General features: G+C 40.7%; 1 protein-coding gene across 1 annotated transcript in view; it reads left to right on the forward strand.

The window, feature by feature from the left end:
* The window catches only part of CDKAL1 (CDKAL1 threonylcarbamoyladenosine tRNA methylthiotransferase), a 695,935-nt gene extending 682,924 nt beyond the window's left edge, over positions 1-13,011 (forward strand). The window contains exon 16 of the mRNA XM_019030135.2: positions 11,465-13,011. Coding sequence (XP_018885680.1) covers positions 11,465-11,656 — 192 coding nt within the window. The 3' untranslated portion in view covers positions 11,657-13,011. The remainder of the gene's footprint in view (positions 1-11,464) is intronic.
* The last annotated feature ends 10,802 nt before the right edge of the window (positions 13,012-23,813 follow it).

Raw genomic sequence — 23,813 nt, forward strand, 5'->3', positions numbered from 1 at the left:
TTCAGTGTGTGACAAATTCAAGTTTTGCTTTTTGGAATTTTGTGGAATTTTTCCCCCCTGAGTGTTTTCTATTTGCGGTCAGTTGAACTTATGGGTGTGGAACCCACAAATATGGAGGACCAATTGTATAAACCATGTAATTTTTCCTGACTAGTTGATCTGCATTTTCCAAGCTGCAAAACTATCATGGTGATATGTAGGAAACATTTTACATATTAGCTTCTCATTTATGAGATTCTTTGAGATAGAGAAAAGCCCCTGCCATCTCCTTTGTTCATTTTATGCAGTTTATAGAGCTCAGTGATGCTAAAACCGTATTTCCAGTGTCACTGAAAATGATACTAAGAACAGGATGAGAGGGTTGTATTGTAATAACAGCTAACATCACACATGGCTTCTTTTTCATTTAAAATACAAACCAAACATCTGCCAACACACTTTCATGGTTACCTAGTTGGAAGGAAACCCTTAGGAACAATTATTTTGAGTTGAACTGATGACTTAAAGATGAAGTTTATTACACCCAGTTGTTATGTTTGTGAACATCCTGGCTCAGTGCTTCCTGTGTGCGCTGCATGGAATGAGAATGGTTTCGGGTGTGAGAGACTATTGAAAAGACTTCTTCATCAGTAAAGCATCTCGACCCAATTCACTTTTTATTTCTCCAACTTTGCCACACCTGTGGGGCAGCTTTCGTTCATGCTGATGCTTATCTCCAGCCACTAATGAGGAATAGATGAGTTCAGGTTTCTACTGCTATCATGAATGCTGGGATTACAGGCTTCATGGTTCTAAGTGTGCCTCTTGGTTCCTTTTTTATGTTAGAGCTCGTGCGTCCGTGTGTGTGTGTTTGCGAGCACATGTGCACTTGTCCATATATCTTAGGCTGATATTCAGTTAGCAGAAGAGACTTAAATGACAAGTTCTAGAATAATTTCCAAATTTCCAAACTTTGACCCAGTAAATAACTAACTTGTGTTTTCCTTATGTGCAGTTACTAAGAGAACCTTTTCTACGTACCTCTCTTTGGAGAAAAAAATTTAAACAATGAGGAAGCAGTAAAGATGAATGTATCTCCAGCTAAGATGCCAGATCTCTGATAGCATACCTTCTTGGCAGGGCTTACTTTGTGGAATTGGAGAAGTTATGTATAAACAAATGCCAGCGCACCACTGTTGGCAAAGGTTTCTATACTGTTATTAATTCTAGATCTGGTTCTTCTGTCCTACACTCTCCCCTTATTTTGGTAAATGTAACAAGCCAAAAATTAGGAAAATATTATAAGCTCATTTGAATGAATATTTGTTACTAAGCCAAAGATTAAGACAGCTAAAAATGAAGGTATTCAGATAGAAGCCCATAGCTGGAGTGTCGAGAATGCATTACAAAGCCTGAGGGGCCACCTTTGCTCATTCCTTCTTATGAAGGTCTGATGCAGCAGTTCCTGTTAGGGATGCTTACCTTAGGAGGTGCTTCCTGAAGTTTATACTGGGGAGATTAAAATATAATTGTGGGCCAGGCACGGTGGCTCATACCTGTAATCCCAGCACTTTGGGAGGCCGAGGTGGGTAGATCACCTGAGGCCAGGAGTTCAAGACCAGCCCAGACAACATGGTGAAACCCCATTTCTACTAAAAATACAAAAATTAGCTGGGCATGGTGGCACATGCCTGTAATCCCAGCTACTCCGGAGGCTGAAGCAGGAGAGTCACTTGAACCCAGGAGGCGGAGGTTGCAGTGAGCCAAGATCACACCACTGCACTCCAATCTAGGTGACAGAGCGAGACTCTATCTCAAAAAATAAAAATAAAATGTAATTGTGATAGAGATAGTTTATAATTTTGTATTCAATACCAGAATTTTTTTCATGGAAGGGAGACAAGGTCTTTCTCTGTCACCCAGGCTGGAGAGCAGTGGTGCCATCACAGCTCACTGCAGCCTCCACCTCCTGGGCTCAAGTGATCCTCCTACCTTAGCCTCCTGAGTAGCTGGGACTACAAGCACACGCCACAATACCCAGCTAGTTTTGTCTTTTTTGTAGAGAGGGGGTTTCGCCATGTTGCCCAGGTTAGTGTAGAAGTCCTGGGCTCTAGCAATCCACCCACCTTGGCCTCCCAAAATGCTGGGATTACAGGTGTGAGCCACCATGCCCAGCCAATTTCAAGATTCTTTTCTATAGTATACTGTACTGCATAATGTATGTTTTAAGATTGTTTCCTTGCATTGGTCACATATTTGGTTTCAGTAGGTTTTCTGCAGAGCCCATATGTTCAGGCTTGGTGGGGGGAAAAAAGCCTGTTCTAAACTCTAATTTATCCTGAGATCTGAGCTATCAAACAATTTTTTCTTCATCCCTGTTAGATTGCACTTCAAGCTCTAACAGTGCCTCTGAGCCATGAGAAAAATTTACACATAAGAAATGTTTTGAAGCCATTAAAATAAGTTCAGAGCTTAAGAGTTGCTTTCACATCTCTTGAGTCAGATGAAATGCGGGCTTACAGAGAGTAATAATTAGGTGATGGGCAGATGCCAAGCTTTGTTTTTTGATATGATTATCTCTGTCTTTCACTTGGCACCGTTCAAGTCTGCGGGTTGGGCATTCTGAAACAGAGGGATCACTGAGACCACACAGGGGCACATCAGATCTGTTCCTTTGGTGGATGTCAAGGCAGAATTACTCAGAATATAATCTGAAATGCATTTGATCATACAGTAGATAGTTTAATAATTTATGTTCAGACTTATTAGCAAAGCCTTGTGTTTACTCTGCTATCACCAAAATAAGATAAAAACCCATCCGTGATATTAAGATTAGAGAGTGTGCATGTGTGTGTATGTGTGTGTTCAAGTTTAAAATTTTTGTTCATAATTGTAATGACCTGATAGCAATTACACATTTGGGGTGAAAGGGGTAAGGGAAAAATTTCACATGAATAATGTCTGATGTAGAATTTCTCATTCCCAGAATTGAAACAGAAAGGCTGACAGTATTGTGCTCTAATTGCGTGACTGTGTGACAGAGGTCTTATAATGGAAATGTTCTTCCAAAAGAAATGGAAAGGAGCAATTAATTCCATCTTCAATTTGTTGATCCTGTTACATTCCAGTGTACCTATAATGCTGATGGACTATGCATACAACATTGTTTTAACTGACTTCAAGATAAAATGCTGGCATTTTTGGTTTGGAGATAATTGGGTACAGCTACTTATATGATATTAAAGAGCTCCCAATTTGGGGAATGTCTAGAAGAATAAAGGAGAAAGATAGCTTGGCACCCTTAATCCCCTGTATGTCCTGGTATCTGGTAATAACATGAAGCCCAGGGACAGGGTTGTCTTGTCAATTCAAGGAAGGGAGCTGGCATGTGGAATGTGATTGCAGGGCCCTGGTAACACCTGCAGGTGTCAGGGACAGAAGAACTCATTTGGAAGCTGCACTGCAAGATGGGAAGACAGGTGGCAACTCTCTTACAGGGATATCTTTTATTTGAGCAGAACCAGACCAACTGTTCCTCATTAAAACACATTTTGCAACGTGTTCTCATGTGAGCGCATCAAGTGTGTGTGCATGTGTGTGTTCAGAGCATACTCAGCGATGTGCCATCTACAGGTCACAATTACAAAGTCGCCACATGGCTCAGAACTGCAAGACAGGTAGCGTGAAATGTCTCTGCATAACTTGCGGCTGACTTTTCTGGAATGGCCTCTGTAGGGAAACTCAAAATAACACCATTACCTCTGTGAGGTGCAGGGGCAAGTAAAATGGATAAAATCTATTTGGTGGGACTGTTGATCTTGATAGTCATTTTAATAACTATGCAGTGCCTTGCTCGTTCTCATTTATATGGAATTATCAATGTATCTCAAAAGCGTTGCTGTGGGGCTGTACTTAGTATGAGTAAAGCCAGGCCACTCATCTGCTTCACCATTTATACTATCAGAAATTTGGGCAAGTGACTTAAAGAGAGGGTTAACTCCTATTAGCTACTTCACTGAGTAGTTTGAAGGATTAGAGAGCACTTAGCGTCCTGCTGGGCACATGGTGAATGTTCTCTAAATATTCCTTCTACTTAGTATTTTCACATAGAGCCTATCCTCTGCCTTTCTCACTGAATCCTTGTGCTTCTGGTTCTCCAGCCAGGTACCATATTACAACTTATCAATATTTTGTATGAGAAGGAAGAGGACTTGGAAGAAAGGCCTCTAAACAACATGACTTCCTTCCATTGGAAGCCCAAGCCCATCCAGCCCCCAAGAAAAGAATACTTGTAACTAGGTGAAGAAATGACTATAGGAGGCAAAGGAATAAGTAGAAATGCAAATACCAATTCAGAAAACATTAACTGATCATCTCTTGGGTGCCCTTTCCTTCAGTGTCTTGTCTCTTGGGGCCAAAAGACCTGTGAGTAGGATACATCTGAAGGCCCTGGAGGCCTGTTTCCTCCCCATTTTCTTAGGAAGCAGCTAGCTCAGCAAGTCTGTTAGCTCAGCAGAAGGAAAAGGCCTTAGCAGAGGCTCAGCCTTGGAGGTTTGCTGTCCTCTTCCCCCAGGAAACTTCACGGTCAGCCAGCCACACAGTCTCCTAGAGGTGCTCTATCCCTCTTTCCTTGTAAACGTGTAGAGCATCACACTTCTGTCAGAGTGTGTTCTCTTGGGCAGCTAGTTTAGCTCTGCCTGAACTGAGTACGCTTTCTGGTGGGATGCAAGCTTGGGGGCTCACATATGTCAGGAGTGGCAGGCACAGTCATGTCCCCTACCCAAAGATGTCCTAATCACCTGAACCTCCAACGATGTTACCTTACATGGCAAAAGGAACTTTGCAGATGTGATTAAGATAAGGATTTTGAAATGAGAGGATTATTCTGGGTTATCTAAGTGGGTTCAATGTAAATCACAAAGGTCCTTATAAAAATAACCCTATGATCACCTGAGGTCAAGAGTTTGAGACCAGCCTGACCAATATGGTGAAACCCCATCTCTACTAAAAATGCCAGAATTAGCCAGGCGTGGTGACGTGCGCTACTCAGGAGGCTGAAACAGGAGAATTGCCTAAACCCAGGAGGTGGAGGTTGAAGTGAGCCGAGATCACACCACTGTACTCCAGCCTGGGTGACAGAATGAGACTCTTTCTCAAAATAATCATAAATAATAATAATAATAGTAACCCTATGCTATTGGCTTTGAAAATGGAAAAAAAGGGCCACAGGCCAAGAGATGTAGGCAAATTGTAGAACCTGGAAAGGGCAAGGAATCAGATTCTTCCCTGGAGCCTCCAGAAGAATGCCGCCCAGCCAACACCTTGACATAGAACTTCTGACCTCCAGAATTGAAAGAGAATAAATGCATATTGCTTCATACCCTAGGTTTGTGGTGTTTTGTTAAAGTAGCAATAGAGAACTCATATAACATGCTGTTTCTCTGCTGGTAAGGTTTTTCCCTAGTAACCCTACTTCATATTTATACTATGTAGTATTATTGGTGATGTATGACTCCTTGTCCCATTTACTTGCCAGTCTAATAAGAAATATAAGAATAGATAAATGGCAGTTCATATGGAAGGGATATTTGCTCCTATATAAAATATGAATATATGGTAGTAAGTAACAGGTAGCAATGGCAGTATGCATTCAGCTAACACTGGCCCCTCCTAGGTACCAGGTCCTGGGCATCCATTGGAGAGAAAGGCCACCCATGCTCAGAAGGAGCATGCTTAGGGTGATGCAGGAGCCAGGATCCAGCAGGGTGCTCACCACCATTGACACGCGCCATGAGGAGGGCCGGCTGACAAGACGAGCAGGCCCACACGGGGTGGGCAGTGGTTGAGAGAGGTTTTCCTAAAGCAAGTCCTGTCTTAGTTGAGGCCTGAGCAAGCAGTAACTAGAGGAGGCAGGGGCAGGTGATGGTTTTAGTTCAGAGCTTTTCCAGAAGGTGCACTCCACCGGCTTTACCATCTCAGAGCCCAGGGAGTAAGAGGTGCCGACTTCACAATGGACGTAGCTTCTTCCTCATGGGTTAGTGCTTGTGAGGATATGCAAGGCAAGACATTGTCATCTCAGTGTTGGTAGTAAGTGCTGTGGGAGGCTCTGGCCTTCTCTGTTTTTCAAGCCACACTCCTGTGATGTCACCGTAACAGCAGCCCTTATTGTGAACCTTCTGTATTCCAGGCACTCTGCCTGGCTGTGGGCACATTACTTCTATTCCTTCTGATAGCATCCTAAGGTAGATGGCTTTCCTCCTTCACAGAAAGGATAGCCAGGCTTAGAGAGTTTACACTACCTGCCTAAGATCACATGGCTGTCTGAACCTGCGTTCAGTTTGGTCTGCCACAATTCAAAACCCATGCTCATTCATTATAGTGTGTGCCTCTTAATGGTATACATAAGGAACAAAAATAGCACGGGTCAATTCTATTTTAGAAGCAAATAAAATAATGACTTTGTAATTTACAAAAAGAATTTCTGAGGACGTTTGCATTTTTCATTAGAACCACAAAATACCGTGGAATAAGTTAATCTGAATTGACATTTAAATGTTCAGGACACTTAATCTATATATATCTAATTTAATCCTCATAAAAACCCTATGATGCACAAATACTAGCAGTATCTCCATTTTACAGGTGAGGAAATGGAGGCAAAAAGAGGATAAAATTTGCCTGAGAATCCTCAGATGGAGCTGGGATTAGAGCCCAGAGCTCGAGGACTTACTGCTCCTAGAACCGGTTCCATCTGTGCCTTGTGGCGTGAAACATGCTCAAGTTAAAAGCATCTCTTTCCTTTCCCCAACAATACGTGCACAACTGCTAGAGACGAAGGAAATAGAGATAGACTGTTGTTATCATCCCGACTGTCTGTATTTATCTTTAACTGATTGAAATCTGATCCCTAAAGTTTCTGAACATGAAAGTTTTTTTTTTTTTTGAAATTTTGGTATACATACTTGGTTCTGCTTTAACAGATTGATTACTTTGATAGGATTTGATAAGCTACACTTTTGAAAATTAGTAGATTATTTTTAAGAGTTAGCAAGTAAGTAGATTTAGAAATTAATCAAGGGAGTAGTGAGATTTACAAGGGAAGACAAACCCATGTTAATCAAAGTTAACACAGAATGCACGATGGGAATTTTAGTGCACCCCTTAGTCTATTATAACAGGATAAATAACTCCATTTAACAGATAATGCCTTTTGCGTAAGCAAAGGTCATATCCTGCCTTGTTTCAAATTTCTGTTTTTAAAAAAGCATTTCTGAGTAGAATTTGAGTTCTTAAAAATTGGCTGAGTTGATGTTCCAGCTTGTTTTTTTTGTTGTTGCTGTTTTTGTTTTGTTTTGTTTTGTTTTTGAGATGGAGTCTCACTCACTCTGTCACCCAGGCTGGAGTGCAGTGGTGCGATCTCGGCTCACTGCAAGCTTCGCCTCCTGGGTTCACACCATTCTCCTGCCTCAGCCTCCCGAGTAGCTGGGACTACAGGCTCCCGCCACCACGCTTGGCTCATTTTTTGTATTTTTAATAGAGACGGGGTTTCACCGTGTTAGCCAGGATGGTCTCGATCTCCTGACCTCGTGATCCGCCTCGGCCTCCCAAAGTGCTGGGATTATAGGCGTGAGCCACCGCACCCAGCCCCAGTTTGTTTTAATAAGCAATAACATTATTCGAATTTGGTGTATGATACTTTGAGCGATGCAAATATGTATTGAATTTCAGGAATTGACAATCTTGATAAGGTTTTAAAAGTTTAGGGAAGGTCTGAGCCTCTGTTTACTTTCTAGAACTACGCTTGTCATGTGTGTGTCAACTTTTTTCTATCCGCTGTTTATAATCACTTCGCCTATAAGCACTTTTTATTATATTATTTTCTATTCATGATCCCTGCTTTCAACTGCTATGGTTGTACATTTACATGTTTGAGCATCTTGGACTTTATGAGAAAGATCTCATATTTCCCATATTTCTAAACTACTTTTTCTTAAGTATCTCGGTGGTAGTGACAATTGAAATGTACAAAGCTAGCTGGCTACTGATTATTACTCTGTCATCTGAGAAACTTTTAAAATATTATGTTTAAAAATAGTATCATCAAAATCCTTTTATCAAGATCTTGATTTGGTAAAAGGTGAAAATAATAAAAGGGCACAGCGCAATAGAGACAGGATGCATTTACCCTCTCCTGCTCCGCGGTCACGCTCCCGCCTTGATCCTCAAGAGAGTGGCAAATCTTGTGGCTGCATATGCATGCTTCTGCTTCTCTGCAGGATGCAGGGTGCAGACTTGTCCAGCAGGCACAGGAGGAAAGCTCAGCACCAAAATACCTTTTATGAATCAGTTATGTTCAAATATGTTAAACATCTGAGGGGTGGAGAGAAAAAAGGATGCCCGAGGAAGAATGACTAAACTTAACATGACCACAAATAATCCTCTCAGGTAGTTTAATAGGTAACTTTATTTTGAACAAAATTTTATGGCAGATGAGTTGAAAGGAGAAGAAATTTTCTGAAATTGTCATCGGAAGTCAAAGAGTTTTGCTTTTATTTTAACCCAGGCCAAGAAGGCACAGTACCTGCACTGCTTCGTGAAACAAAAAACAAAACGTGTTATCAACCTAACTAAATGCTTAAGATTTTAAGACTCACCTAGTCCTTCCCCAGGTCAGCCTGACACCATGCCTGGCACCACTAATCATGGCACAGGTTCAGAACCAAGGTCAAGCATTCTGAACTGGGGATAGGGAAAAGGGTGGATTTTCCCTGAAGCTCGTGTAGCCAGTTTCGGGGTCTCTCAATTTGAGGGGCCCCTTCCAAGACCCTGTACCTAATTTTGTATTCATTATTTTTTCTTAAAGAGAAGGCTTCAGGACCCACAAAATCTGGTTCCACTCCTGGGTGAAGGTATCTGTGAACCTCCTGAAGACAGAATGTGAGCGAGGCTGTGTGGATATGTAAATGTGCTTCCATATTTTTCTGGAAGGATCTGTATAGTCTTCTCAAAGCCATCTATGACTTGCAAAGGTTAAAGAACTCAGGCCTCGGAGAAATTAATCAACCTCTTAATTCTGGTCTTATAAAACCACACTTATAAAGTGATGGTTTAATTGCTAGAGGCAACAATTTGTGACTCAAGTAGAATAGCTTCCTGAATGTATCACAGGACACATTGATCACCAGAGACATAGATGAGAATGTTCTTGATGGTTGCTCATCTCATTGGAATACACACTCTCATATTATTCATTCGATCAGTCATTCATTCATTCATTCCTAAACACTTAACTGAGTACCTGCTCTGTGACTGCAGCCTGCTAGGTTCCAAGATTTCAGAGATGAATTAGGCAGACTCGCTGCTTTTGAGGAACTCACATAGTTCCTGTCAATTCAGCTGAAGGACTCTGCATTCTTTCTCCAGGTTCCCACATATATGTGAGTGCTGTCCTTGAGATCGTGAGGCTATTTTAAATTGAAATGGAAGCTCTTCTTCAGCATAAACCTCACTCCAAAATATTATGCAAAAAGCCACCCTTATAAGAGAGCTGTCTCCTGGGGATGGGGACAGGTCTGGGTGCACCACTGAGCTCTGGCTCTTGCCTCCCCCTGCCATGGGAAGGATGGTCCCATTCTGTCCAGCTGTGTGCCTCCTTATGGAGGACTCAGAGTGCAGGGAGACCAGCAGGATATCGGCCCAGATACCTGAGGAGTGCAGCAGTAAATAATGCTTCGACTGTCATTATGGTTGAGAGACTTTTCCTTGTGGCTAACAGCTGTGTTAATTCTGCTGTTAGCCTTCTACAGACAGAGCAAGAATTCTTCCCAATCTCATATAAATAGGAGCCTGTGGAAACTGGGCTGTAGAAGTTGTTTTCATTTCCCCATTCCTATTCTTTGTGTCTTGCATTACCCAATCCTTTGAATTCAAATCCTATTGATTCTACATCAAAAGTCTGTTGCTCCCTCTGCCGTCATCCTGATAGAGGTCCTCATTATCTCCCATTTCATCTGTTGCTACAACTTACCACTGGGTTTTCTACCCCATTCTCCTGCCTCCCTTCAGTCCACCCCACACATTCCTGTTCATGTTACCTTCTGCAAAGCACCATTCCAGTGTCTCTCCTGTGCATGCTGAGATGCAGCTTCCCAAACAGAAGCCAAAGAGGTACCAGGAGGTTGCTAGAGAGCTTGGAAGGGAAGACTGAGAAAAGTACCATGGTTGTTCCAAGATACTCTGTGCTTCTGTGGATTTCCTGTCCTGTCCTGCACCGCCTCTGGGCTGCCCCTCCGCCCTACCATTTTTCCTTCCATCCAGCATTTCTCATCTGCCCCTTCCACACCCCTCCTTCCATCTCTCAAAATGTTATTCAGGTTTCAACAGGGGAGTCCCATGTTATTGGGGGAGGCACAGATTCTGAAGCAGGTACACAAGGTGAAAATATCATAAATTGCGCTTCGAAACTAGAGCCACCCTGAGAATAGCCAGGTGCTCCTCTCTCTGCTTCCCTGGACACCAGCTAAGAAGCCGGTGAACAGAAACCACTGAGAAAAGCAGCACAGTCAGGTCCCCAGCTTCTCAGCTCTGCCCAAGCAGGGTTTCCCAACCTGTTCTCTATCTGGCATGAAGAGAAAATGATAGTATTTGTATGGCACACAAGGTACTTTGAGGGGACTGAGTGTGGGGTTATATGGGGTGGGTCACTCTTGGCGCAGCCCTCCTGTGGCAGCAGACCAGCTGGGAATCTTTGTCCTAGGGATGTGTTTGCTGAATCAAGTGGCTTCCATGGTTGTTGGTTTGTTTGTTTGTTTTTGAGACAGGGTCTCACTCTGTTGCCCAGGCTGGAGTGCAGCAGCACAATCTTGGCTCACTGTAGCCTTCGCCTTCCAGGTTCCAGCAGTTCTCCTGCCTCAGCCTCCAGAGTAGCTGGGACAACCGGCACCTGCCACCACACCCAGCTAATTTTTATATTTTTAGTGGAGATGGGGTTTCACCATGTTGGCCAGGCTGGGCTGGTCTCAAACCTCTGACCTCAAGTGATCAGCCCGCCTTGGCCTCCCAAAGTGCTGGGATTACAGGCGTGAGCCACCACACCTGGCCCATGGTGTTTCTTTGTCATTCTTCCATTGCTGAGAAGATGTGGTTGCATCTCTCTAAGAGTTAAATATGTCTGTGGTATGACTCCACTTTACACAGATTCTACCCTTCATGAATTCTGCCTTGATTTTCTATAAACACGGCCTGTCTTTCTCATACAGTTTATGTGTAGTCTGGAGTCTTGAACTTGGCCTGGCCCTTCAAGGAAAGGAACTGACTCATTCATACCTACCTTGGGGCCACCTGGCCCATGGTGGGTGTTCAAACGTGTCTCTGTTGAAGGAGTACATAAAAGGCGGCGCCTTCTGGAACCCATTACTTGATTGATATCACAACAGGGCTTTCTCTGCATCTAAAAATAATTTTTTCCTCGTTTCTCTCTTTATAGGACTTCAGAAATGGGCTTGGGAACCAGCTGAGTTCAGGATCCCACACCTCTGCTGCATCTCAGTGTGACTCAGCGAGTTCCAGAATGGTGCTGCCCATGCCAAGGCTACATCAAGACTGTGCGCTGAGGATGTCCGTGGGCTTGGCTCTGCTGGGTCTTCTTTTTGCTTTTTTTGTCAAGGTCTATAATTAGAATACAACTAATGGAAACATCTGTAAAGAAGAATACATTTCTAATTAAAATCTTCAATGAACAGGAAAGCGACACCTCCATTCTCCAAGGGCAATAATTTGTACTGGTCATGCTGCCTCCTTCTCAGCCACTCTTCTTAATGAGGCTCCCCCTGTCTCACATTGAGTTGGGCCCATTGGTTATTTGACCTAAAACGTAATCACGGCTACCATAGCACATCCTTCAAATTAAACTGCTTTTGGTTTACTTTTAGCAAGAAATGCAAGCGGTTGCATTTTTTCTGTTTGTTTCAATCTCCAATCTTTAAGTCAGAACCTAATTGTACAGTGGCTCTGACCATCTTTTCCTCATGTGGAAGAATTTTTCTATCCTTAATAAACTTTTTCTTTTTTTTTTTTTTTTTCCAGATGGAGTTTCGCTCTTGTCGCCCAGGCTGGAGTGGTGCAGTGGCACGATCTCAGGTCACTGCAACCTCTGCCTCCTGGGTTCAAACGATTCTCCTGCCTCAGCCTCCCAAGTAGCTGGGATTACAGGCATATGCCACCAAGCCCGGACAATTTTTTTGTGTTTTTAGTAGAGACGGAGTTTCACCATGTTGGCCAGGCTAGTCTCGAACTCCTGACCTCAAGTGATCCGCCCGCCTCGGCCTCCCAAAGTGCTAGGATTACAGGCGTGAGCCACTGCGCCCAGCCTCTTTAATAAACATTTTTAAGCGCATCTTCCCCTTCAGGCTTTGTTTGGAGTCCCAGTGCTACAAACATTGTATTTTTCACAGCAGATGTGTTCCTGAAAAGTGTATAGAAACCTGTTCTGGGAACCTGAATGCTTTTGGAATGCACGGGGAGAGTCTGCCAGCTAAAGGACTCCTGGCAACATTCTGTGAAATATGAAACTGGAAAACTGGATTTGTTGAAAACGAATTGTGCCCATTTTCTCACATTTTTGATCCATTGGGTTTTTTTTTGTTTGTTTTTTGTTTTGAGTCAAGGTCTCACTCTGTCACCCTGGCTGGAGTGCAATGGCACTATCTTGGCTCACTGCAGCCTCGACCTCCTGGACTCAAGCAGTCCTCCTACCTCAGCCTCCCTAATAGCCAGGACTACAGGCATATACCACCATGCCCAACTAATTTTTTAATTTTTTGTAGAGATGAATGTCACTATGTTGCCCAGGCTTGTCTGGAACTCCTAGCCTCAAGCAGTCTTCTTGCCTCAGCCTCCCAAAGTGCTGGGATTATAGGCGTGAGCCACTCCACCCAGCCCAGATTAAATGTTTTTATTTCTACCTGCCATCATTGGTCTTTACTAAGTGAAGTGACTTCTTTAACAATAAATGGAATTGGTATACTAAGCAAATCCTATGTTTTTGAGAATTTATTTGGATTGCATAGGTACAGGAAAACCAGGTACCGTGTAGTTACCATAGGATATTTTCCATCTCGAAACCCATACCCCTCTTCAGCTCTTACATTTAACTCAAAATGTTTGTGTTTTGTGTGTCTTTTAAGGAACCCAAATTAAAATTCAGTCATGTCCTAGTTGGTAAATTATAAAATATGTATGCTTTTAGTGTTAGTACATTTCTCCTGGAACTGGTATGTGCTTCTAAGAGGTGCTCACATTTAGAATGCAAAAATCCGCCTGTGCTGCTTCTAGTCCTGCAGTGAAACATCCACTTGGGAGCACCCCTCACTTCTTAGCAGGAATGAGGAGAAGAGGACAAGAACCTGCCATGTGCCTCCCTTCTTGAGCTCTACGCAATCATTTCTTTGTTAATAAACAGTGGGTTCCAGTGTGGTGCTCATTTAACAAAAACCTAGCAGAGATAAAAATGCCATCCAAAGCCTAGAGTTGCACTAGATCAGACATAGAGAAAGCTTTACACCTGTAACTGATTGGAGACAAAAAGGATTTTTTCTACCTCCCTTTTCTCTTTCCCTACTCTTTTCCTCACTCCCTCGTCTGTTTATTTCCTCCCTTCTAGCTCTGTGCTGTCCTCTCCTTTTTTCATTTTTTTCTTCCTATAAGAGAATGACACACCCAGTCATCCAAATTCCCCCCCTGCTGCCCTCACCTACCATGGCATGGATCCTTAAGGATCGTTTCAGCTGTACAGGATTCTCCCTACTTCCTGCCGTGACTGTTATTTACCCTCAATTTGGCTGCAGCTTCACTCTGCTGTTTGACCCAGAAAGGGACCAAGGTCACTGCCTGCAGCAGATGCTGGACCTTCATGAAATCAGTCTCCATACTGGTGAGCAGTTGGTGAGAGGGGTAGCAGTGTTCTGGAAATCCAGGGTTTTTCTTCCCCCTATGACCTCCATCTACAGGGAGCGGGAGGGAGAGAGCAGAGAAGGATGCAGTGCAAGTTAAAAACAGTTTTCTTAAGCACTGGACTCTGAATGGGGCTGAGTCTGGGAACCACAGCAGCAAGTGTGATCATCAGTAGAGCTGTTACTTTTCCAGCCTGTCTCCTTCCTGCCCACAGTGCAACTGCACTTCTCCTGCCCCACTGAAGTTAGGCATGAAACGTGAAATGTGAGCGGAAGGGTCACGTCCTTCTTCGGGGCAGACATGTTCAGAGCTGGTGTACGGTTTACTGTGTGCTCTTCCCACTGCTGTGGTGATCCTGGACCCATATGTCAGAATGACGCCTCCCCGACCCTGGGTCCCTGAGTTAGTACAGTTGAGTAGGGCTCCTGGCCAGCATGTGCTACATAGGCATCAGGAACCAGAAATATATTTTGGTTGTGTTAAGCCACCGGCATCTGGGGGTCGTAGCCATAGCATACATAACCTGATTTATACAAAGTGTCAGCTGTGATAGGATGCTTGACCCGCAGATTGTAAATGTAATTGTTATGTTTTCTTTGTATGCTTTTGTATGCTTTGCATTAGTATCAAGGGGTGTGTGTGTGTGTGTGTGTGTGTGTGTGTACTTCTCTGCTGAGAAGGAAACCTATGAAGTGATCTTTTCAATGCTTTGGCCAATTTTTTTCTTAAACTCTTTATTAGAATAAAACATACATATGAAATGGACATAAATCATAGGGATACAGGGATTTTTAAAAACTGAGCAAGCATTGTAGGCAGCACCAGGAGGCTCCCCATGTACCCTCCTAGCCATTAAGTCTGCCCCGCAAGGAGTAACCAGTATCCTTATTTCTAACATTACAGATTGATTTGCCTGATTCTAAACTTTCTATAAGTGGAATCATGTAGTATGCACTATTTCATGTCTACCTTCTTTTGTTCTACAGTGATTGTGAGACACATCCAGATTATTGTGTGAGCAGTAATTACTTCACGTTCATTGCTGAATAGTATTTCAGTGTATGAGTACACCACATTGTCTTTGTTCATTCTACATTTGAGTTCTTTCCAATTTTTTGTCTATTATGAATAATGCTTATATAAACATGTTTTGTTAAGCGTTTATGGGATGATGTGAGGAGTACATGTCTAGGGGTGGAATTGCTGGGTCATAACATTTGCATATGTTCAGCTTAGATACTGCTAAATGGTTTTCTGAAGTGGTTGTACCAATTTACATCCCCACCAGTAGTTGACATGAATTCTGTCATTCTCCCACTATTTTTTCTCTTTGGACCTTAGATATTCTTCAGCAGACCTTGTCTCTGCTGTCTCCCTTCCACAGGTCATTCCTATTTTAATAGTAATGATAATATCGACAACCATTAACTGTCTAGTCCTTAAATGAAATGCACTGGATGTTATACTTTGCACTTAACAGGTGTTAATCAGTCCTGAAGAAAAAATTTTGAGATACGTATTGTTATTCCCATCATACTGAGAAGAAAATCTAAAACTCAAAAGACTAAGTAACTTGTGCAAGAGGCACAGAGCTATTAAGTTTAGAGGCAGGACTGGTGCACAGCCTGACTCCAAAGCATATACTCCTCTTCTGTAAACTCCTCCTGCTCCTCTGTCCCATCTTTGACTTAAACTTGACCTGTGCCAACAGATACACATTTAGGATCAATCCTGTGGATGCCTGAGCTTGGGGGGCTTCAGCCTTTCAGTCTGTGTTGTCCTGCTCCAAGAATGTGCATGGTACTTGATATACTTTTTAAATAAAGATTTACTAATCAAGCTTTTTTCTTTGCCCTGCCCCCTCCTTCCTTCCTTCTTTCTTTCCCTCCTTTCTATTGTCCCTGCTTCATCTTATCATCCCTGCTTCCTTTCTTATCATCCCAGCATGAGATAGTCAATTTGAGAATGTAAAGAATTCTTGGGTTAAAACTTTGCTTTGTTGCTGGGAAAATGTGTCTAAACATCAGATTTCCATATGTCATTCAGTCAAAACATATACTACTTCTACTGACTTCACTCCAGGTTGAAAATTTCAGTGTATATTGTAAGATGTCATGGAGGGAGAATTAGAGTTACAAATCAAGCTTCAAGAGGGTTTGTCATCATAAAACAAACATAGGAAAAAAATGAAGCGAGAGGGAGGGAAGAGAAGAAAGGAGGGGAGAGAAAAGGAAGAAAAAGAAAAGGAGAAAAGATATTCTTAAGGCTTGCAGCAACAACAAAAAAGGTAATCATATGAGATGATGGGTATGGTAATTCACTTGACTGTAGCCACCATTTTGCTGTGTATATGTGTATCAATACATGTTCACCTTAAATACTCACAATAAAAAATGAACATGTACATTTTCTAAAAGGTTTGCTGGTCCCCCCAGGCACCCCAGGATGCTGCGGCACATTCACAGGAGCACCCTGGGATTCCTTAAATTTTTGGAGGGAACACAGCAACATCTGTCAGATACCAGGCCATCTACCAGCTCAAAATAGTTCACAGTTTTCAACGTTAGATTTCACAAATTTTGATGACACCATGTCTTTATAAAACTGGATTTTCAGCAATTGCTGTGATAAAAAGCAAGTATCAAGTGAAAATCAATGTGGAACAAGAAATGAAAATTGTGATCATAGTCCAAGGTTTGAGAAGGGGTGCTGTACCCAACAGATGCACAGCTGCCATTAATAAGTAATATTAATATGAAATAAAATATTAATATTTTTATCTAAGTTACATGTATTATTTTTTCAAACGGTTCTCATAAGATAGTAGGATATAAATACTTATTCAGTTGTCAGGATTACCTATTTAAACAGAAGGTTAGCTGCTGCTTTTGGCCTAGGGGTACAAAGAATCAATTAAGTTTGAAAACCTCTGCTCTATGATACAACCTAATTTAAAGGATCCATGTCAAACTTATAATCTGGAGTCCTAATCACTTCTCAAAATATTTTCCCCTTACTTTAAAGTTAGATTATCCATAGCATGTGTTTGATTAATTTACACTGGGCTTGCCGTTGAGTTTGATTTTTATGATGTTGAAACTGTAAAGGAGTTAACAATCAGAATCACCTGGATTGAGATCGCAGTTGTTTCCAATACAAATTTGAGTCAGAAAATTTAAGGAAAGACCATGAGATTTTTGACATCAGCAAAACTTTAAATTCCAGCCAGACCACTTTTTCTTTTTGAGACACATCTCTAAAATAGGAACAAGATTCCATTGTGGGTCATTGAAAGATAAGTGAACTCATGCATATAAAATACTGTATTCTTGACACATGACATTTCCTCCTCTTTTTTGATTACTGTAGCCACTTAAAGGTGAAAAATACCTTTATAAATAAAGTTAGGTGTTTTAAATTCTGATATCAACACATGACACCCAAAAGATTTATATATGGAATAAAAAGATTCCTACCTTGAGAGAGATAGAGTCTGATTCTAACAAATGCAGCAAAGGAAGAAAAATTCAAAGGCAATGGACTGCAGCTGTATTTGAGGAGATCAAATTAATGAATAGTGTGGAGCACAGATTTGGGTGGCCAATCTAAGATCAAGAAGGAGATTTTCCATGGCCAAAGATGAAAAGAGCCACCAGATTAATAGGGAGGCCTAGAAGTCATGCCCTCCCCCATCCTGCTTTGAGACTAAAAGGAAATGCAGACACTATTATTCTTGATTAGTTTTCTGTCAATTATTTTCTCCCAGTACTGTTTCCTAGAGTTCTATAGCCAAAATATCTCAACGGTGTAGAAGTTGAAGCAAAGGATTTCACCTGGTGTCTCATGATCTTCCTGGTTTCTGGGTATCTGAATACATTTATGAGCACTAATGATGCAAGTTCTCAGGGAAAAAAAAAGCAGGGGGATGGAGGAGAACCACCTTGGGTCAAGGTAAAGGAAAATTTGGAGTTCAGAAAAACCTAAAGAAGTATGAGTTTTTAACTCCGAGGTTTATCTAATCTGCTTTGAATATGCCCAATTAATCACAAAACAATAGATGCTATACTAGACTGTCTGATTCCAAAGCCCAATGCCTGCTTTCACCACTGCTGTTTACATTGTACTGGGAGTTCTAGTGAGAGCTATTAGACAACAAAAAGAAGTAAAGGGCATCAAATTGGAAAGGAGGAGGTAACACTATCTCTATTTGCAGATTACGTGATCATATGTATAAAGCATCCCAAAGAAACCACAGGAAAGCAACTAGAGCTAATAAATGAATTTAGCAAAGTTACAGACTATAAGACCAATGCAAAAAAAGAAATTCATTTATGTTTTTTTACACTAGCAATGAACAATCTGAAAAGGAAATTGAGAAAGCAGTTCCATCTACAATAGCAGCTAAACAAATTAAACACTTAGGAATATATCTAACTAAGGAGGTAAAAGATTTGTATGCTGAAAACTAAAAATCATTGCTGAAAGAAATTTATGAATATCTGAAAAATGGAAAGGTATCGTATGTTCATTAATAGGAAAACTTAGCATTAAGATGTTAATACTACCCAAAGTGAGCTACAGATTAAACACACTCTCTATCAGAATTCTGACAGCCTGTTTTACCAAAATGGTAAAGCCAACCCTCAAACTCATATGGAATCACAGGCAACCCCAAATAGCTAAAACAATCTCTAAAAAGTAGACTAAAACTGGAGGACTCATGTTTTCCAACTTCAAAACTTCCAGAAAGCTACAGTAACTACAACTGTGATACCTGCTTAAGGACAGACATAGAGACCAAAGGACTAGAGTAGAAAGCCCAGAAATAAATTCTCACATATGTAATCAATTGATTTTCAACAAGGGTGCCAACACCATTAAATAGAGAAAGGACAGTATTTTCAACAAATGCTGTGGGGAAAACTGGATATGCATGTGCAAAAGAATAAAGTTGGACTTCACCTTATACCATGTACAAAAATTACCTCAAAATGGATCAAATACTTGAACTTGAGTTAAAATTATAAAACTCATAGAAGAAAACATTAGGGAAAATCTTCATGACACTAGATTTGGCAATGATGTCATAAATATGACACCAAAAGTACAGGCAACAAAAAAAATGGACTTCATCAAAATTAATAACTTTTGTGCATCAAAGAACGTTATCAAGAAGGCAAAAGACAACCTACAGAATGGGCGAAAATGTAACTCATATATCTGAGAAGGGATTAACATCCAAGGTAATTCCTACAACTCAACAACAACTACAACAAATCACAAACACCCTAATTCAAAAATAAGTAAAGGATTTGAATAGATATTTTTCCAAAGAAGATATACAAATGGCTAATAAACACATAAAAAGATGCTCAACATCATTCATCACTGGGGAATTGCAAATTAAAATTATGAGATATTATCTCACCCATTACGAGCCTATTTAAAAAAATAGAAAATGGTAGCTCTGTTTAAGTTCTTTGAGAAATCTCCAAACTGTTTTCCACAATGGCTGAACTAATTTACATTCCCACCAACCAGAGTATAAGTTTTCTCTATGTTCTTTGCAGTCTTGCCAGCATCTGTTGTGTTTTTTTTGACTTTTTAATAATACCTATTCTGACTGGTATGAGATGGTATCTCACTGTGGTTTTGATTTGCATTTCTCTGACAGTGATGAGCATTTTCTCATGTGTTTGTTGGTCTCTTGTGTGTCTTTTTTTTGAGAAGTGTCTGTTCATGTACTTTGCCAATTTTTTAACAGTTTTGGGGTTTTGCCTGTTGATTTAAGTTCCTTATAGACTCTGAATATTAGACCTTTGTCAGAAATATAGTTTGCAAATATTTTTCTCCCATTCTGTAGGTTGTCTGTTTACTCTGTTGATAGTTTCTTTTGCTGTGCAGAAGCTCTTTAGTTTAATTAGGTCTCACTTGTCAATTTTTGTTTTTGTTGCAATTGGTTTTGAGGACTTAGCTAAAAATTCTTTGTCAAGGCCAATGTGAAGAAAAATATTTCCTAGGTTTTCTTCTAAGCTTTTTGTAGTTTGAGGTCTTACATTTAAATCTTTAATCTATCTTGAGTTCATTTTTGTGTATGGTGAAAGAGAGGGGTCCGGTTTCATTCTTCTGCATACGGTTAGCCAGTTATCCCAGCCAAATTTATTAAAAAGAGATTCATTTCCCCAATGTTTGTTTTTATCTGCTTTGTCAAAGATCAGATGGTTGTAAGTGGGTGGCTTTATTTCTGAATTTTCTGTTCCATTGGTCTATGTGTCTGTTTTTGAACTAGTACCATGTTGTTTTGATTACTGTAGCCTTGTAGTATAGTTTGAAGTTGGGTAGTGTGATGCCTATAGCTTTGTTCTTTTCACTTAGGATTGCTTTGGCTATTTGGGCTCCTTTCTGTTTTCATATGAATTTGGGTATATACCCAAAGGAAAATAAATCATTCTACCAAAAAGACACATGTACTTGCATGTTCACCATGCTATTCACAATAGCAAACACATGAAATCAACCTAGGTGCACATCAGTGGTGAACTGGATAAAGAGCATGTGGTACATATACACCATGGAATACTATATAGCCATAAAAAGAAACAAAATCATATCCTTTGCAGCAACATAGATTGCAGCTGGAGGCCACAATCCTAAATGAATTAATGCAGGAACCCGGAAAACTAAATACCACATGTTCTCACTTATAAGTGGGAGCTGAACATTGAGCACACATGGACATAAATATGGGAAGAATAAATACTTCAGACTACTACGGGGGAAGGGAGGGAAGGGTCATGAGTTGAAAAATTACGTATTGGGTACTAGGCTCACTACCTGGGTGACAGGATCCATACCCCAAACCTCAGCATCATGCAATATACCCATGTTACAAACCAGCACATGTACCCCCTATATCTCAAATAAATTTTGAATTAAAAAAAAACAGAAAATAACAAATGCTAGTGAAGATGTAGAGAAGTTGAAACCCTTAAACATTTTCTGTGGAAACGTACAATGATGCAACCACTGTGGAAAATAGTGGTGCCTCAAAATTTAAATCGAGAACTACCATATGACCCAGATATTCCACTCCTAACTATATGTGCAAAGGAATTAAAAGATTTAACTCAAACCGATGTCTGTTTACCAATGTTTATAGCAACATTATTCACAATAGCCAAAAGGTAGGAACAACTCAACAGTCCATTGACAGATGAACGCATAAACAAAATGTAGTATATCCATACAATGAAAGGAGTGAAATGTTACAACACAGATGAACCTTGAAAACATTAGGGTAAGTGAAATAAGCCAGACACAGGACAAATATTGTATGACTCCAGTTACATGGGGAACCAGAATAGGCAAATTCATAGAGACACAAAGTAGAATAGAGGTTATCAGGAACTGAGGGGAGTGGGAAGAAGGAGATTCTATTGCTTAATGGATACAGAGTCTATCTTAGGTATGACTAAAAAGTTTTAACTGCAGTAATATACAAGGGAAGTGTCTAGTAGACTAAGAAATAAGTTCAGGTCATGTTGTGAAAGGTTTTGATGCCCTGCCAAGGAATCTAGACTTTATTCAGTAGTCAAGGGAGAGCCACTACAGGCTTCTAAACAGGCTTGTAAACATTGCAGGCCATGAAGAGATTCATGTTTGGAAAGATAAGCAGCGACAATATGGAGGTTAGCTGGTTCTCCTATTGATAATCCCGGTCAATGGGTGCCCTTACCATACCCTATATTGACACTTTTGGAAACATACAACATAGTAGTCACTTTCTCAGGCTTGGGAAAAGTTAAATTTCTATTGTTGAGCTTCCAAATGTGTCCATTTCCAGGAGAGCTAGTAGTAAGCCTCAACTTAGCCAGTTGGTGGTGGCTTTTGTTCTTGTCATTGCTATTACTGATCCTAGATCTTATCTTACTGTTGCTGATAATGGAGTTTTGTTTTGCAATAGTTGCTGTAATACATAGCTGGAAAGGATGTGCGGATCCCTTTGTTGTCTTAATTAAGAAAGTGCCTCAGTAAGAGGCAAGCTCCTGTCTTTGTAGTTCAGCATCTTTGATCCCCGCTTAATGTTCGCTTGGACACTTCCGCACTGAATAGCTTCTGGAAACCTAGCAACCCTCTATCCCTCCAGCACCCGCTACCTTCTCTCCTTATCTACTGCAATTTAAATAATTGACTCCAGCTTTCTGGTTTTGATTTTCTGTGTCTCAGATTCTCTTACTACATCTGTTCAGTTAACAATTCATATGCTCTATTCTTAATAAATGGATGCAAATGCTTTACAAAAAAGCCACTCGTGATAACTATCTCAGGCTGTGATCTCAGAAGGCAGATGCTTCTGGTTTTTTGTTTCTGTTTTTTGTTTTTTCAACCCATGTGATTTCTGCAACCTTACTTGGTATCATTTGAGATGTAAGGGAAGAGCTTCTGCTACCATAGACACCACTTCGTGGTTCACTGTGCTTAATTCCAAACTTCACAGGAAAACTCTAAATTTCTGATCATTGGCCCATTAAAGTGTTAAAACTTGGTGTCCACAAGACCAGAAAAACTAGACTATAATTTGGTCTCAACCCTGTGTTTTGGGCCTGAGTAAGTAAACCTGATCATAGCACAGTCTCTCACCCAGGAAACAATGGTGAATAGTCAATATCACGTCTCATTTGGTTCCATATTCAAGAGTAAAATAAGAAGTCAAACAGAAAATGAACCCGGAGATGGAGCTTATAGAGTCTGGGTCCCAACCACAGGAAGTAAAGAATCTTTTAAATTCCACTTAAAATATAAAATATAAAAAAATTAGCCAGGCATGGTGGCAGGCGCCTGTAGTCCCAGCTACTCGGGAGGCTGAGGTAGGAGAATGGCGTGAACCCGGGAGGCGGAGCTTGCAGTGAGCCGAGATCGTACCACTGTGCTCCAGCCTGGGCAACAGAGCGAGATTCCATCTTAAAAAAAAAAAAATATATATATATATATATATATATATATATATATATATATATATATATATATATACATATAATATAAATGTTTTATATGGAGAAACATTCAGGACGGGTTGGGTTTGTGTCTTTTTTAACAGAATGATCTGCAGGCTCTCGAAGAAAGTTCTGGAATGGCTGTTACCCTTGACTACTTCCATATTTCCCTGATTTCATCTTTTCATCTTGATTCTCTGATAGTTTTTCTTCTCATACATTCCTCTAACCCCATATATGCAAAGTCAGATCCCAAGCCTTAAATTGGGATCCCTCTTCTCTTCTTCCCTCTTAACCCAAAATCCTCCAAGATTTTTGAAGGCAGAAAGGTTGAAAATTTCAAAGCAATCTTTAGAAAAACAAAAGTTGGTTGGATACCAGTCTAAAAATTTTAATCTCATCAAACCAGATTGCCTTGTGCCATCAGAATTATAAAAAGCTACAAGAAAATTCAGTAGCTAAAAATGTTGCACTTTAGTTAGAAGAATATTTTTAATGACTCTAGACATATTAGTCAAAAAGAAAGTAGGGGAAAAAGGCAATTTAACACTAGCTTTTCCTCACGCTCCACGGCAAAGTCAAGCTGTATATCCGAGGAGCGGCAGTATCTCCAATTAATATTAAATGAAAAACCTGTGGCAACCTAACATCAAAGTCACAAATTTAAAGCCCCAGAAAGTCACCACCGGCTGCCATCTGGTCATCAATCCTAAACAACCTCTGTTCCTCTGTAATGTGTCAGGGAATTTAAATTTTCTTATAGTAATATTTAAAATTTGAGTTAAGATTTGAGTAGGTTGTACAGAAAGACTGCTCTTTCTCCGTGCGCAATGAAAGGGAATTGTGGCTGTTTCATCTGGAGCCTGGTCTTTCTTGAAAAGGCAGGAGTGG

The sequence above is a fragment of the Gorilla gorilla genome, chromosome 5 (genome assembly GCF_029281585.2).
Source record: "Gorilla gorilla gorilla isolate KB3781 chromosome 5, NHGRI_mGorGor1-v2.1_pri, whole genome shotgun sequence".
Classification (NCBI taxonomy): Eukaryota; Metazoa; Chordata; class Mammalia; order Primates; family Hominidae; genus Gorilla; species Gorilla gorilla.